Source organism: Lissotriton helveticus, chromosome 6, assembly GCF_964261635.1.
Source record: "Lissotriton helveticus chromosome 6, aLisHel1.1, whole genome shotgun sequence".
NCBI lineage: Eukaryota > Metazoa > Chordata > Amphibia > Caudata > Salamandridae > Lissotriton > Lissotriton helveticus.
This window is the reverse complement of record NC_136067.1, coordinates 1,918,018,332-1,918,032,329: the sequence shown is the minus strand read 5'-3', so window position 1 is coordinate 1,918,032,329 and position 13,998 is coordinate 1,918,018,332. Positions and strand designations below refer to the sequence as shown.

The 13,998-nt window shown below is 42.1% G+C and overlaps 1 protein-coding gene across 2 annotated transcripts in view; it reads right to left on the bottom strand.

Annotated features, from left to right (window-relative positions):
* Positions 1 to 13,998, bottom strand: part of CDC42BPA (CDC42 binding protein kinase alpha) — a 1,077,984-nt gene that overhangs the window by 21,056 nt on the left and 1,042,930 nt on the right. For both annotated transcript variants that reach the window (XM_078649868.1, XM_078649869.1), the window contains 2 exons: positions 2,872 to 2,989; positions 317 to 474 (listed from right to left, as the gene is read on the bottom strand). In XM_078649868.1, the coding sequence (XP_078505994.1) occupies positions 317 to 474; positions 2,872 to 2,989 (276 nt within the window). The remainder of the gene's footprint in view (positions 1 to 316; positions 475 to 2,871; positions 2,990 to 13,998) is intronic.

The window sequence follows — 13,998 nt, the reverse complement described above, 5'->3', positions numbered from 1 at the left end:
ACGAGCTGAGCTCGTCATGGCCGTTAGAACGCTCACACGTGGGGATAATTCCCCTGCTGTGCTGAGCGTTCTAAGGAACGGGCGTGGCCGTGATGAGCACAGCTCGTCATCAGCACACGAGCACCGTGGCTGATGCTGCGCTCGTCATCAGCACCGGGGCGCTGTGCGCGCCCTCCCGCCCCTCAGCACAGCAGGGAAATGTGCCCTGCAGCCAAGGGGTTAAATATCAGAGAACTCCATGCCATCTGTTTTTATTTCGATTCACTTTGCAGAAGGCTATTCCAGACCTCGTTCCAGTTAGACACATGAAACGTACCTCCCGTTCATAGTCCCGTGCTGGGGCATCACTCCCTGGCTCCAATCCCCCAGAGGACAACGACCCATCTGATGGCGATGCCATTGTCTGACGCTTTACCCCATAGCTTCCTCCTGAGTACTCCCTCCTTAAAGCACTGCCATTCTGCGCAGAGGACCCTAAGAATTGGAAAAGAATAAAAAGTATGTATTAATTGTGTGCTTTTGCAACTGTAGAGCAGCAAATGCATCATTTTGAAACCACTGAAAATATATGATGCATCTGCTGCTTAAAAATGTATTTCAATGTGAAATAGTTTAAAAGAAATATATTATCCATGACCAACCTTCATTAAAACAGGTGGTGCAATTAATGTTGCACTACTTTTTGTGCTGCCCTTTAACTGATCAAAGATATATTGGTGTTCAACTTTTCATATACAGACTTAAGCAAATCCTTTTTGTTTTTTGTTTTTTACAACCGTAAAGACAAATGTGTTTTCAATTCATATTTTCAGTTTTCTTTTTGTACCATTCCATAATGTGAGAAATCAGAATTTACAGGATATATATGAAAATGCAGAAAAGGCCACTTCTCAGGTTTACGACCAAATCACACATTAAAATGTTTTCCTATATAGAGAAATCCCCTTTCCCTTCTAATTTTTCCAAATTGGAGGGTTTTAATTGAGTTTACTCAGCTATCCATAAACTACTCATAAATATTTGGTAACTATACACAAACTTAGAAAAGTGTGGGCGTTGATCACCGTTTCCAGGTAATTCCTCCAACATACAGCCAATAACCATATCCGAACACACAACCTTTGAACGCAGAAAATTCCGTCACAATGACACACTTTTCATATTGCCAAATGCCATTTACAAGGATCAATGTCTGACTTTCCTTAATCTGTAGCTGAAGAGTCCAACTCTAAATTATTCGTTTTTTATATTGCTATGATTTAATTTGGAGTTCAAAAAGTTTGAAAAATCAGTCCCTTGTCACATAGATTGAATCCCAATGAGTGACTCTTTTCACAAGTGCAGGAATAACAGGGCAAGTGGAGGAAACGCCATGGATTCCCAAACAAGCAACCTTTGCTTCCCAATGCATTAAAAAACTCAAACTCAACATCCGAATGCTGCGGACAGCGGCCGAGCAGTGATTCTCATAAAGCTCGACCTGTCCACAGCATTCAATACCATCTCACACCAGATCCTGCTAGAGAGACTAAGAGCCATAGGCATTCAGGACAACGCACTAAAATGGCCGACTGATTTTCTGAAGGCGAGAACCCAAACAGTCAACCTTGGTCCTTTTAAATCTCAGACCACCACGGTTTCAAAGGGCGTAACCCAAGGCTCATGCTTAAGCCCCACCCTTTTTAACATTTATGTCACCCCACTTGCATCACTTCGGAGAAACATGGGGTTCATACCAAAATCCTACTCGGTCAACACACAGCTACTCCTCTCCTTCGACAAAAGCTCCACTAACATTGACGCCACCTTCTCGGAGGGCATGAAAACCATCACTGAATGGATGAGACGCAACTTATTTCAGTTGAATGCAGAAAAAACTGAAATTCTGTTATTCAAAGATGCAGTAGCTAGATGGTCTCCTAACTGGTGGGCCGATGAATTGGCCCCAGCCCCGTCCCCAAAACAAGTGGTTAAGAACTTAGGGGTCCAAATTGACAACAAACTAAGCCGGGAGAAGAATGCTACTACAACCACTAGGGCCTGCTTCCATGTATTAAGACTGCTTCGCAGAGTCTTCCCCCTTCTCCCATCCTCCACACGTAAAACCCTGGTACCAGCACTGGTCTACTGTAATGCCCTGCTGATCTCAGCTAAGGAAACCTCCTTGAACAGACTGCAAGTACTCCAGAATACGGCTGCCCGCTAAGTGACCAGTGCTCCCCCTAGAACAGCTTCACTCCCCCTTCTACGCAAACTACACTGGCTGCCCATACGCAAAATAATCAAATTCAAGGTTTGGCATGGTGTTTAAAGCCTTAAATAAAATGGGACCCAGATTGTTGTCTGACAGTTTGGTTAGATATACCCCCCCCCCGAACTCTCCGGTCAGGGTTCAAAGATCTCCTAGTCATACCGCGCATACAACAAACCAGATTAGGAGGCAAATCCTTTACTTACCTAGCCCCCCAATTCTGGAACCAAATACACAGGGACATCCGTCTCTGTAACAACTACCTGGCATCCAGACAAATGTTCAAAACTTCAGTGTTCTGATCCACCTATTCTGGCTGTTCCCAAGGGCTGCTACAGCGCGAAGATACCCCGACTTGGGTGTTTCCTGCGCTCTATAAATTATATAAATAAATAAATGACAATTCTGGCATTTAACACCTACATTTTATGAAACCCTATAATAAAGAATTCTTAGAAACAAGAAATGTGGATACAAGGACCCAGACATGGAGTGCCTCCTAATCACCATTTGCCATCTCTTTATGCTATTCATACTGAAATGTGATCTGTAAAGAAAGGTCTTTTATTAGCATAGCCTCCAACAGTTTACAAGAGAAGGAATCATGATGGATAACTTACTGGCTCCTAGTCCGCTGCTTGCACTCATGGAGCGGCCAGGTTCTGTGCGTGTTTTGGTGATCGAAGGAATGCTGACCGAGCCACTGAACATATTCCGACTTTCCTGAGGTCTAAGATTCTAAGAATGGGAAACAAGCATGCAGAGAAAACATTATGCTTTAGAATATTCACCGTCTTTATTTTCCATCTGTTTAGCAAGCTGACAGTGCATCATTTGCGCGTGGCACAGTACAATGTAAAACATGCATAGCAAACGCTGGATTACAGAAGGTGGTAAATTTGTTACGGAAACTGCCTTGCAGGTAGAATTACTGGAGGCTGAAAGAACGGCAAATTGCTGTTTCTACATTTTCTATGCCTGTGGGATACTAACCTTTAATTGGTAAAATGTACAAAATGGCGTAAAGGAGGGAATACTCATTGGCGCTTAGTATTGCAGAGGAAACAGGCCCTGAAACCTCATTTGAAGTTGGTAAAATTCTACTTCGCTTGCAGTGACTGGAGATGATGGACTATCGATACATGGCACACTTCCTATCATAATGAAGCGGTAAAAAATATAACTATTATCTTCATAAAGCTTTCTTGCACACACCAATGTTACTTCAGTTTGGATTACACAGAAGAGTGCCTGCCACAAACTGTAATGTGCTCCTGCCCACAGAACTCAATTAGAGGGATACTGATTGCCACCTGATTTCATCTGATCCAAATGACCGTATGAATCTGTATAATGCATGTTAGTGGCAGTGGGAAAGTTAAAAGTATGAAGTAAAGTAGAGAACTTCAGTCAGGCTCAGGTCAACTTGCACCTGGAAGTAACCTCTACCTTGAATAATATTGTTATTGTAAATTTGAACTTTTGTGGTGTAAGTTGCAATATTTTTTGTAAGATGTTATTTTTCATAGTTCTATTTTATGTGGACGTTTACATGAAAAATACATCACTTGGATTTGCCTGCCAATATTTTCTTGCCCGGTTTCCGACGCAATGCTGGCAATCAAATAATGGTGCTTCATTAACTTTCTATTGAGATATTTGTATTCTATCTTTTTTTTTTCTTTCACATCTTTGCTTGCTGCTGCAGGGCACATTAAAAATGCCAATGGCAGCAGTATACACTTTATAAGAACCAATAAAAACAGTCAAACTGTCAATATATAATCTAAGGATTTACGACATGTATACAGTTTCTATTTTGAATATCTTAAAGACATTTGTTAACTTCAGATTCTGTTACAAATTATTAAAACTAGAGAAACAAATTACTTGCCCTTTGCCAAACTTTTTAATTCTTTAAGACAAGACCTTAAAATTAGACCAATGAAGCATATTTTTTTCTCACAGATTAAAGCCAAGTTTAAGCACAATTGCCTTTGCCATACAGTCTAATCTCATGTGTACATATATTTATAGAAAAAAATAAAGCATTTCAAACATGGTTTGAAAACAGTGAAGCAGAGAAGAGAATAGAAAAAATGAGGGAGAGACTAAAAAATGTTTTCTTCTGTCATTTCAGACCTATCAAATATATCCCTGAGCAAGTTAGATTTTATGCACACACTTCAGGAGATAATTAAAACACATCTTTTGTATTAGGTTTCGGGATGAATATAGTATAAATTACAAGGGTGATTGGTTTTCCTCTATAGATGAGCACTCTTTCATTTTCGAAGGGAGAAATATTTTTTCGCGTGGGCATTACCAGGACAGAAATCTGGTTCTGGCTCATTATACTTGAAAACAAAGAAGGGTGTAACAAATGACTGGTAACAGGTATGTGTCCTGGGAGGTCAGCATGTGCAGGTAAATAATGTGTGGCATTTATACTGGTTGCCAAGGGAGGTTTTACCCTCAGCTAAGAACTACCTGATGGAGAAAATATGAGAAGGAAATATAGATGGACTGTGTGCAACTGGCACGTGACGGCCCTTCTCTCTGGTATAAAAGTAGCATGCTGCACTGGCCCAGTAGAGCAAGTACACCCTTCCAGTGACCAGAGCGTGTACACTGAGGAGTAGTACTGTGACTGCCATATTAGCATGCCTTCCTTGGAACAGAAGTATGTATAAAGTCCTCGGAAGTGGATAAACTCCGACCATCCTGCAGAATCGTTTGCTTAGTTATGCCTAAACACAAGCGGTCAAAGTGGCTTTTCATTTGATTTGGGATGCATAGTAGCAATAGGCAATGAATGCAATGTGTCAATAAAGCCTGAGAAACAGGAGCATACGGACAGCATAAGGTCTGGAAAAATATTCTAAAAAGCAAGTAAAATGTCAAATTCAGACTACAGTAATGGGAGACACTATATAATCAATATCATGCTTGTTAAATCCGTATAATTATTCCGAGGAAGCATTACATAACAATGGACTGTGATCACTTCAAACCAAACAAAAAACTCGGCACAACAGCAAGAGCATGCAATATCGATTTTCACAAAACAGATCACATTAGAACAATTATTGGTAAACAAAGAGACATCTAAACCAAGAACAGATGAAGACCCCAGAATGATTAAGACACTCCATTTCATCAACGCGAAAAATTTTCACCACCCTAGAAGTTGTCTAAGATTTTGAACTTTTCAAAAAGTTGTCCAACTATGTAGTGACTATAGATATGGCTGAAATGTTTAGTCCATGGGAATAGTATTTCTTTGATCACTAATAAGTTTAGTCACGTTTGAGGAATCTGCATAAAACCTTCCAATTAGAGGACATGTGTCCATTTCCTACAGATTGGTTGAGGAAGGAAAATCTATATGGAGGGGGTAGGGGAGGGGGTCCCATACGTTGTGTTTGCCGGAGTGGTTTGCTTAAAGGCAGCCACAAAAGTCAGATGTAATGGCTCCAAACCATGCTAACAGACAGAAATCACTACCTTCTATGTATCATTTAGGATTTGATGTAAATTATCACTTTTCTTAAAAATCTCCAATGTAAAACTGCATATATTTGACAACCTATCAGAGAATTGATCACACAAGTCTGACTTCAAACAAACCTAAATCCGTATTTTCTGATTGGTTTAAAAGAAAAAAAACTGCAAATGAAGTGGGGTGAATATACACCAGGTGAGTTGTGGCGCTCCAAGTACACGTAATAGTGAAAATTTGAACTCCATGTATGTGCGGTACGACAGGGGTGGGGAATCACCCTGCCCCTCAAACATTAGATTAACAAGATCCTTCAGACAACATCAATACCCTAAGCACACGCCAAAAGTATCACTTAATTATTGCAAACAGTATAAGCACAATGGTTCTCTAGTTCTTTGTCTTTATTTTCTCAACTTATTATGCCCAGCCAACATGTGTTTCGTCGTAAGGGGAGTTCCCCACGACTTCTTCAGGGCTAAAAAGATATAATAGACATCTTTGTCATACAATACAGATAGAACACCAATATACAATTCTGAAAATAATTTAAATGCATCCAATCTGTCCAATACAACAAATACAGTCAACCCAAAGTGTGCATTATTATCAAACCAAGCTGGTGCCAAACAGAGCCCTCTTAATCCAATGCACATACCTGTATGATTATTAAATTAACAAGCATTAGCGACTGAACAACACAGGAGACAGGTGACATTTCTTGAACATGGATGGGTAATTGGTGGCTTTGGGAAACGTTTGTATAACTGATCAGAATTACTTATTTGATGATTTTACCAATATATAGATAATGGACAATGTGGAAGGCACATATTAAATGGCTGGGACGGAAATATACCCGGCTTGGAGGTATCCATTTAGGGTACTCTTTCCAACTATTTTGCGTGCATATTGGCCATTGGTAGACCACTCATTTCTGGCTTTAATTATTTGACAAATGCCAAAACAACAATTGATTGACGGAATGTTGCACAATGGCAGAACATTCACCCCCAGTCACAGATCTAGGTTTAATCCATCGTTATTTTGCTCACCAGACCACCCCAGGTCAGACATGGCAATATGCAAATCAGTCTTGACCCGGTGCCTCATGAGAACAGTCCAGCCTGAACTGCCATGCCATATCTTTCCTGGACCGGAATCAAGCATCCTAGGACCGGTTTCTGGCTGGGGTGGCGGAGTGGGCTAAAGAACGGTGATGGATTAAACCCAGATCTGTTGACTGGGTGTGAGTGTTTGATTGGTTGAGATGCTCCGTCCATCACCACCCCCTTTTGTACCGCTTTGTTCGCCATAAGTTGGCAGGGTATGCTCAGACGTGAGTCCCCTGCTCACGTTGCCACTGGATTCAAGCAAGCCTGGCTGAAGACGGCTGTAATGCCAGAAACCGGTGCTAGGAAGCGTGTTTCCGGTCCAGGGAAGGCATAGCTTGGCAGTTCGGGCTGGACTGTTCCCATGAGGCACAGGGTCAGACTGACTTGCATATGGCGATGTCTGAACTGGGGTGGCAGAGTGGGCTAAAGAACGGTGATGGATTAAACCCAGATCTGTTGACTGGGTGTGAGTGTTTGATTGGTTCTGATGCTCCGTCCATCACCACCCCCTTTTGTACCGCTTTAATTATTTGACAACAGGTTGGATTTGCTAAATGACACTTTTAAGAAAACAGGTATGTGCGTCCGGATTAAGAGGGCTCTGTTTGGCACCAGCTTTGTTTGAGAATAATAATGCACACTTTGGGTTGACTGTATTTGTTGGATTGGACGGATAGACTGCATTTAAATTATTTTCAGAATTTCACCAAATCCCTTGTATCAAGATCCGTTGTTCATATTTGATAAGGGTTGTCGTATTGTTTGCACTTGGAAACATGAATCACGAAGACCTGGGTTGTTTTATTTTGGTGTTCTATCTGTATTGTACAACAAAGATGTCTATTATATCTTTATAGCCCTGAAGAAGTCGTGGGATCACCCCTTACGATGAAACATGTGTTGGCTGGGCATAAGAAGTTGAGAAAATAAAGACAAAGAACAAGAGAACCATTGTGCTTGTACTGTTTACAATAATTACCTGATATTTTGACGTGTGCTTAGGATATTGATTTTAAAAGAACAAAACGCCTCCGGGATATTGACAAACAAGTTGGAAAATGTATACATTCTTACCATTTTCTTTTTTTAAAAGAGCAGGACGGAAAACGTAATGTGACAGATGACATCAATGATTGTCATTTGTGATGTCATCTTTGGCATTTCAGGTAATGAACGAGTAGCAGAATGGGGTGGCCTTGCGGCTGTGTACCTACTACTACCTGGTGAATTACTGTGCTTTTGAGGTTTTAGATTATAACTATAAAGCCCCTTTAACTTGAACCTTTCAATGGAATGTACATTTTTTATACTATTTTATTTTAGAATGTGTGTCAATAGTGACAACTTTCCTTTAACACAGTTTTATCAATGAATATAAATAAATGTACAAATACACATCCACTTATTATTCGGTGGTGCACCCACCAAATCTTGCAACTTGATGCACATTGTTCATTTTCTATCAATTACATTTTCGAAAAGGCACATCCAGCTTACAGTCCGTGGATCATCAGCCGAGCAACTGGAAGTGTTTCAATAGAAATGACCAGAACAGGTGAAAAATTAGCAAAGCCATTGTCTTATCTGTAGTCACAGAAAGGTACATTTTACGCTTCAACTCATTAAACCTCAAAGAAAAGTTGTAAATTTGTTGACTCTAGTTGTAGCTACTATGCATCCCCTTAGATGTAATGGAATTTGTTATGCCCGCCCTCGTTCCTGGAGAGGTCACATAATGACCCGAAATGTACATTACATACTCTTTCCTAAGGTTTTCCAATTTTAGGAATGAATCAACCCAAGTAGAACACGTAAAATAAATTAAAAAAATTAGGTTAGTCAACTTAATGTTATTTATATTAAAGTGCTACTCACTGGCCATTTGACTTCGAGATTGCCACATCCCTCTTACATGACACACTCACATAAAAAGTGATTTATTATTTATTTTTAATATACTTAGTAAGGCATGTCTTCATGAGGCATTTAAAAAACTAATGGCACATAAACAAAAAAATCATAGTTTGGAAAGAGCTGAAGGTACACTAATTATTTACTTCGTTTGTTATTTTTATTATCTTGTAGCATGTGACATATGCGCCTCAGGCTTTCTGGCGGGAGAGTACCCTCACACACGACAGTCAAGCTGCTAGAGTAGGTCCATCGAAACACCATTACAGGATCGACAAAACACTGTAAAAGTGAGAACCTCTTTCTTATAAACATGACTGATGTTGACTAATCTCATTCGGTAACATAGACACCGTTTCAACAGATTAAAAGTCTCAGCTGGCGAAAAATTTCTCAATATAGTTGCCCAAACATCCCTTAAGCAGCAGCAAAGATGGAGAAGACCACTTTTCATAACGTGGGTGTATTTTACAAATTATCTCGGGGTGCAAAAAGAGTTGGTGCTTGTGGAGCACTTTGATATTACAGAAGTGGCCACAGACGCTTGCGTGAATCCTTTAATAATACGTATCACAATATTACAAATTGTGCATTGGTGTGATAGCAATGGGCATTCACATAGGGGAGCAGCCCATGCACATGAAGAAACACTTTGCCTTTGCACCTGTGTCATATTACAGAGGCGAACATAGCGGCAAGTAAACAAATGGGAAGTGCATTGATTGTGCCACAACAATCTTGTTGTGTACAAAAATATAAAGCAAAACCCTAGTTCTTGGAATTACAACTTGTCCCCATTCAGAATGCCATGATTTAGTTTATGTGAATATACATAACCTTTAAAAAAGAAAGAAAATGTACCCCGAAATTCAAAACTCTGCATTGCTACTCCAAAATTCTATTAAAAGGTTGGTATCAAATCCTGATCTGGATATTTCCAATACAGGGCAAAGAAGGTTAGCAAGTATATTTGCATTTCCATTTTTCTTTAATAATTAAAAAAGGGATTAGTAATTGGCATGACATATGGGCAGTCTTCGATGAGCAAGGTTAGTGGGTTGATCTCATGACCATGACATTTGTGTTTCTAGGTTACCTTCTAGTACTTAGCGAGATATTTTCCTTAACTTGGATGGGGGGTGCATTTTTGGGGAGGGGAAGAGCTCAGTCTAGTATATCCTTAAAAAGAAACTAGCTAAAAGTCCACTTTGGCAGTCATCTCATACCTGAGGCAAAATAACGGTGCAAATGATTTCTGTATCAGTTAGGCATGTCTTCAGATGGCCACAGTAAATTACTCTTTTCTTAGAAACATTCTATTCTGAACGCACATTTATACATCTTATAAACTAGAAGGGTGGCATATCTATTAATACCCATTAATATGTTCTCATGGGTGAGTTCTTAAGTGTTTCCAATAAGCAATGACATTCTTGCACGGGGCCATCACGGGGAGGCAGTCATGAGGGGGAGTGGTAGGCACTATTGTCAGTACGCATGTGGGTTTGGCCGGCCATCTCAGAACAGCCAAACCGACAAACGCACTGAAGCTGTCTCCAACCCCAGCCGCATTGCCGGGTTGGAGACAGTAGGCACAGGCTCTCAGTCTTTCTAGGAGCTCAAATTGAGGGCGCCCAGACTAATCCTGATACTGCTCTCATGCTGCCTGCAGCAGTATGAGAGCAGTGTCAGGATTGGGCGCAGAGGATTCTGGGAGTCTGTGCTGGTGAGGAGAAGAAGAGCAGCGATGAGGCAGGTACATTATTTTTATTTGTTTTTTTGTCGTTTGTCCCCCTCCCGCCTCTGTCCCACCACTCAGTCTGACACCAGCCGCTATCGACTTTAAAGGGTAAGAAATAGGTTTGACAGCACATCTTCCCTACACTTTAACACACTAAGGGCAATAAAAACCTCATGTAGGTAGTGCTTAAGAGGAGAGCAGATTATACAGTTTCTTTAGCTGTAGGACAGTAATGAGCTAATTACAGTTCTGGGCATGGTATTAAGAGAGAAAAAGACTTAAGAAGGAGAGGTAAATGTTGCATGGTTCACAAGAACAGTGTCAGAAATAAATTAAAACCCCAGTCACACAAATCAAGCAAAAAGCAAATGCAGACACTGTTAGTAGAGCAAACGTTAGGCAGAGGTGCGCATACCCTACGAGCCAGAGAACCAGGAGTGCCAGGGACAGAGCGCAGAGAAGGGGAATAGGAAGGGTGCAGAGGACCGTAGTACAGGAATCTTTCAGCAGAATTTACAGTCATGTGATAGACATGCTCAAAGTTGCGTGGCATGGATATCAGGCCGGAGTGACGCAGTAGAGGAGAAGGGTAAGGGGTACCTGGCTACAAAAGTAAGAAAACAACAGAAAATACAAAACGAAGCAAAGGAAACAGTGTCAGTGGTAAAAGTTGAAGAGTGAGGCAAATGTGCTCCTGAAGGTACTTCTAAAAAGTAAAATAATATTTTAATTCATTTGAAAAGTGCACTTGGATAATATTTCACCACGCCAAACAACAATTCATTATTTGTCTGGGAAAAATCATTGTGTATACATAAAACGTCTTCCCAGGTTTGCTATCCCCTTTAACAGTTTGCTGTGACGGAACAGCTCTCCCCTTCCAGTGCAGGACCACAAGTCTTGTGAACTGCTCTGGCCAGTCCCATAGGTATAACAGTTTGAAATTTCATACTTCCAGGAGACCGAGTGGCATCCAAAACGATTTAATATAAGAAACTTTCAGCGATTCTTAGACACTACAGTAGTAAGACCTAACAAGATATAAAATAACCTCAAGCTCCAAGAGCACATTAAAGCATCCATTGTCCCTCAAGGATATTTCCCCCAATTTCGTAGGTAAAGTTGTTGAAGAAGAACCATTTAGGCTCTCATTACAGACAGTTTACTAGGTGCAAAATATGATATACTGTTGCCCACTAGTCATTTCTGCTCGACACTTCATGGGAGCTTCACATGAAAGTGGCCCCTAACGAGTGTGTGCCCGTACCGTACCCCAGTCCTCAGAGTTTGAAGGTACCCCATCACACCAGTAAGACTGGTATCATTTACTATTCTGGCCGTGTATGTTGTGCATGTGTCTGTCAGCTTCATTACTAGTCGATGTATGCGGACACGGTGGGTGTGACCACTGTTACATGGTGAATGTGCTAATCTACTCTTACTTGCTCAGTGCAGTCAAGCGATGTCCTCAGCCAGTGAGGAAATACCAGTTGCCCAAGGCAGCACCTGGTTCCACTAGACGTTCTAGAACAATAAGTAACCACCACCCACTTTAGTGTTGGGAGCCAGGTGTTTATGTTTACAACACTAAGGTTTTAGAATAATATCTACGTTCACTAGTCATGTCACGATATAACAGTGGTGGGGCTTTCTGCAGTGCAAAGTAGAACGTGACCCTAAGTTTCCTTGTTAGAGGAAGAGATTTCCTTCCTCGCTTTTGAAACAGTAGGATATTGCCCTGATCAGCTTGTGATTTAGATTATTCTGCAAACCGAAAAAAAAACAGGTGGTCATGTGTATTACTGGGTCCCTGTGCGCTTATATGGGATGGTTTGATTACCAGAAACATTCCATTCCGAAAACGTGGCAAGAAAGCATGACCCATCATCCCACAAATTATAATAAATTATAAACAAATGCAATATAAGCTCAGCTGCCATGTGATATTATGATTGTAGGACCAGGAAGCCATGATGAGTCCCAAATGAGTATTCTTGAGGCACAAGTTACTACTTGTGTAACGATATATCTGTAAGAGACATTAGTTAGTGATAGATTCCTTACCTTAGAATATCCCCAGGCGTCAGACTGGATCCGGAAAATTTTGCGTAGCAATACCCCTGCGCGCCGGCAGGCGTCATCCGCGGCTCCGCGTCGGTAGTGCCCGAATGACGTCTTCGGAGTACTTAGGCGCCGCCCTGCCGCGCTGACGTCAGTTCTGATACACAGCTTTTCCGCGCCAGATACGCAGAGCCACGATAGAACCAACACTGGTGCCATGATATCGGTTCGCAGAACGGGGAGGATGGGTGGGTCAGTAAGGAATCTATCACTAACTAATGTCTCTTACAGATATATCGTTACACAAGAAGTAACTTGTGCATCTGAAAGAGACACGTTACTGATAGATTCCTTACCTTAGAATAGATACCCCAGCAAAACCAACCCCGGTGGCGGGTCTGCAAACCAATAATCACACCAGAAAGTCCTGGAGGACGGAACGGCCAAAGAAGCCATCCCTCCGGACTTGGCTGTCCAGGCAGTAGTGTCTTGCAAACGTGTCCAGCGAGGCCCACGTAGCTTACCTGGCAAATGTCCTGCAACGGCACTCCTCGGCCCAGGGCAGTGGTTGTCGCCATGGCCCGAGTGGAATGAGCCCTCAGTCCAACAGGTGGCTCCTTCTTAGCCAAGGAGTAACACGCCTGGATACACAAGATGATCCACCGAGAGATAGTCCTCTTGTGCACAGCCTTTCCCTTAGCACCCACGTAACCAACAAAGAGTTGGTCATCCACCCGGAACTGGCATGTGCGATCCAGATAGTAAGAGAGCGCACATTTTGGGTCCAGACGGTGGAGCCTCTCTTCCTCTTTCGAGGGATGCGGAGGCGGAAAGAAGGTGGGCAAAGTAATGGACTGCCCGATGTGGAAGGCTGTGACAACCTTGGGCAGGAAAGAGGGTCTCGTCCGCAACACAACCTTGTCCGGATGGACAGAGAGGAAAGGAGGTTTAGAAGAAAGAGCCTGGCCGAGGTGATGGCAACCAGGAAGGCAGTCTTGAAAGTAAGAAGCTGAAGAGGACAGTTATGGAGCGGCTCAAAGGGAGCACACATTAGGTAAGTAAGTACAAGGTTCAAATACTACTGAGGCATCACGAAAGGAACAGGAGGAAACATGTGTGTGATGCCCTTCAAGAACCTATTCACAATGGGGGACTGGAACAAGGAAGGCTGATCAGGTAGCCTGAGGAAGGCGGAAAGGGCAGAAAGGTGCCCCTTGACAGTGCCCAGAGCAGAGCCCTGCTGGGCAAGAGAAAGAAGGAAGAGGAGAACCTCAGAAAGGGGTGCAGAGAGTGGATCCACAGCCTTTGCTGTGCACCATGCCACAAATCTGTTCCACCTGCAGGCGTATACCGACTTTGTGGAGGGACGCCTGGCTGCCAGAATGACATTACAGACTTCAGGCGGCAAGTCAAATGG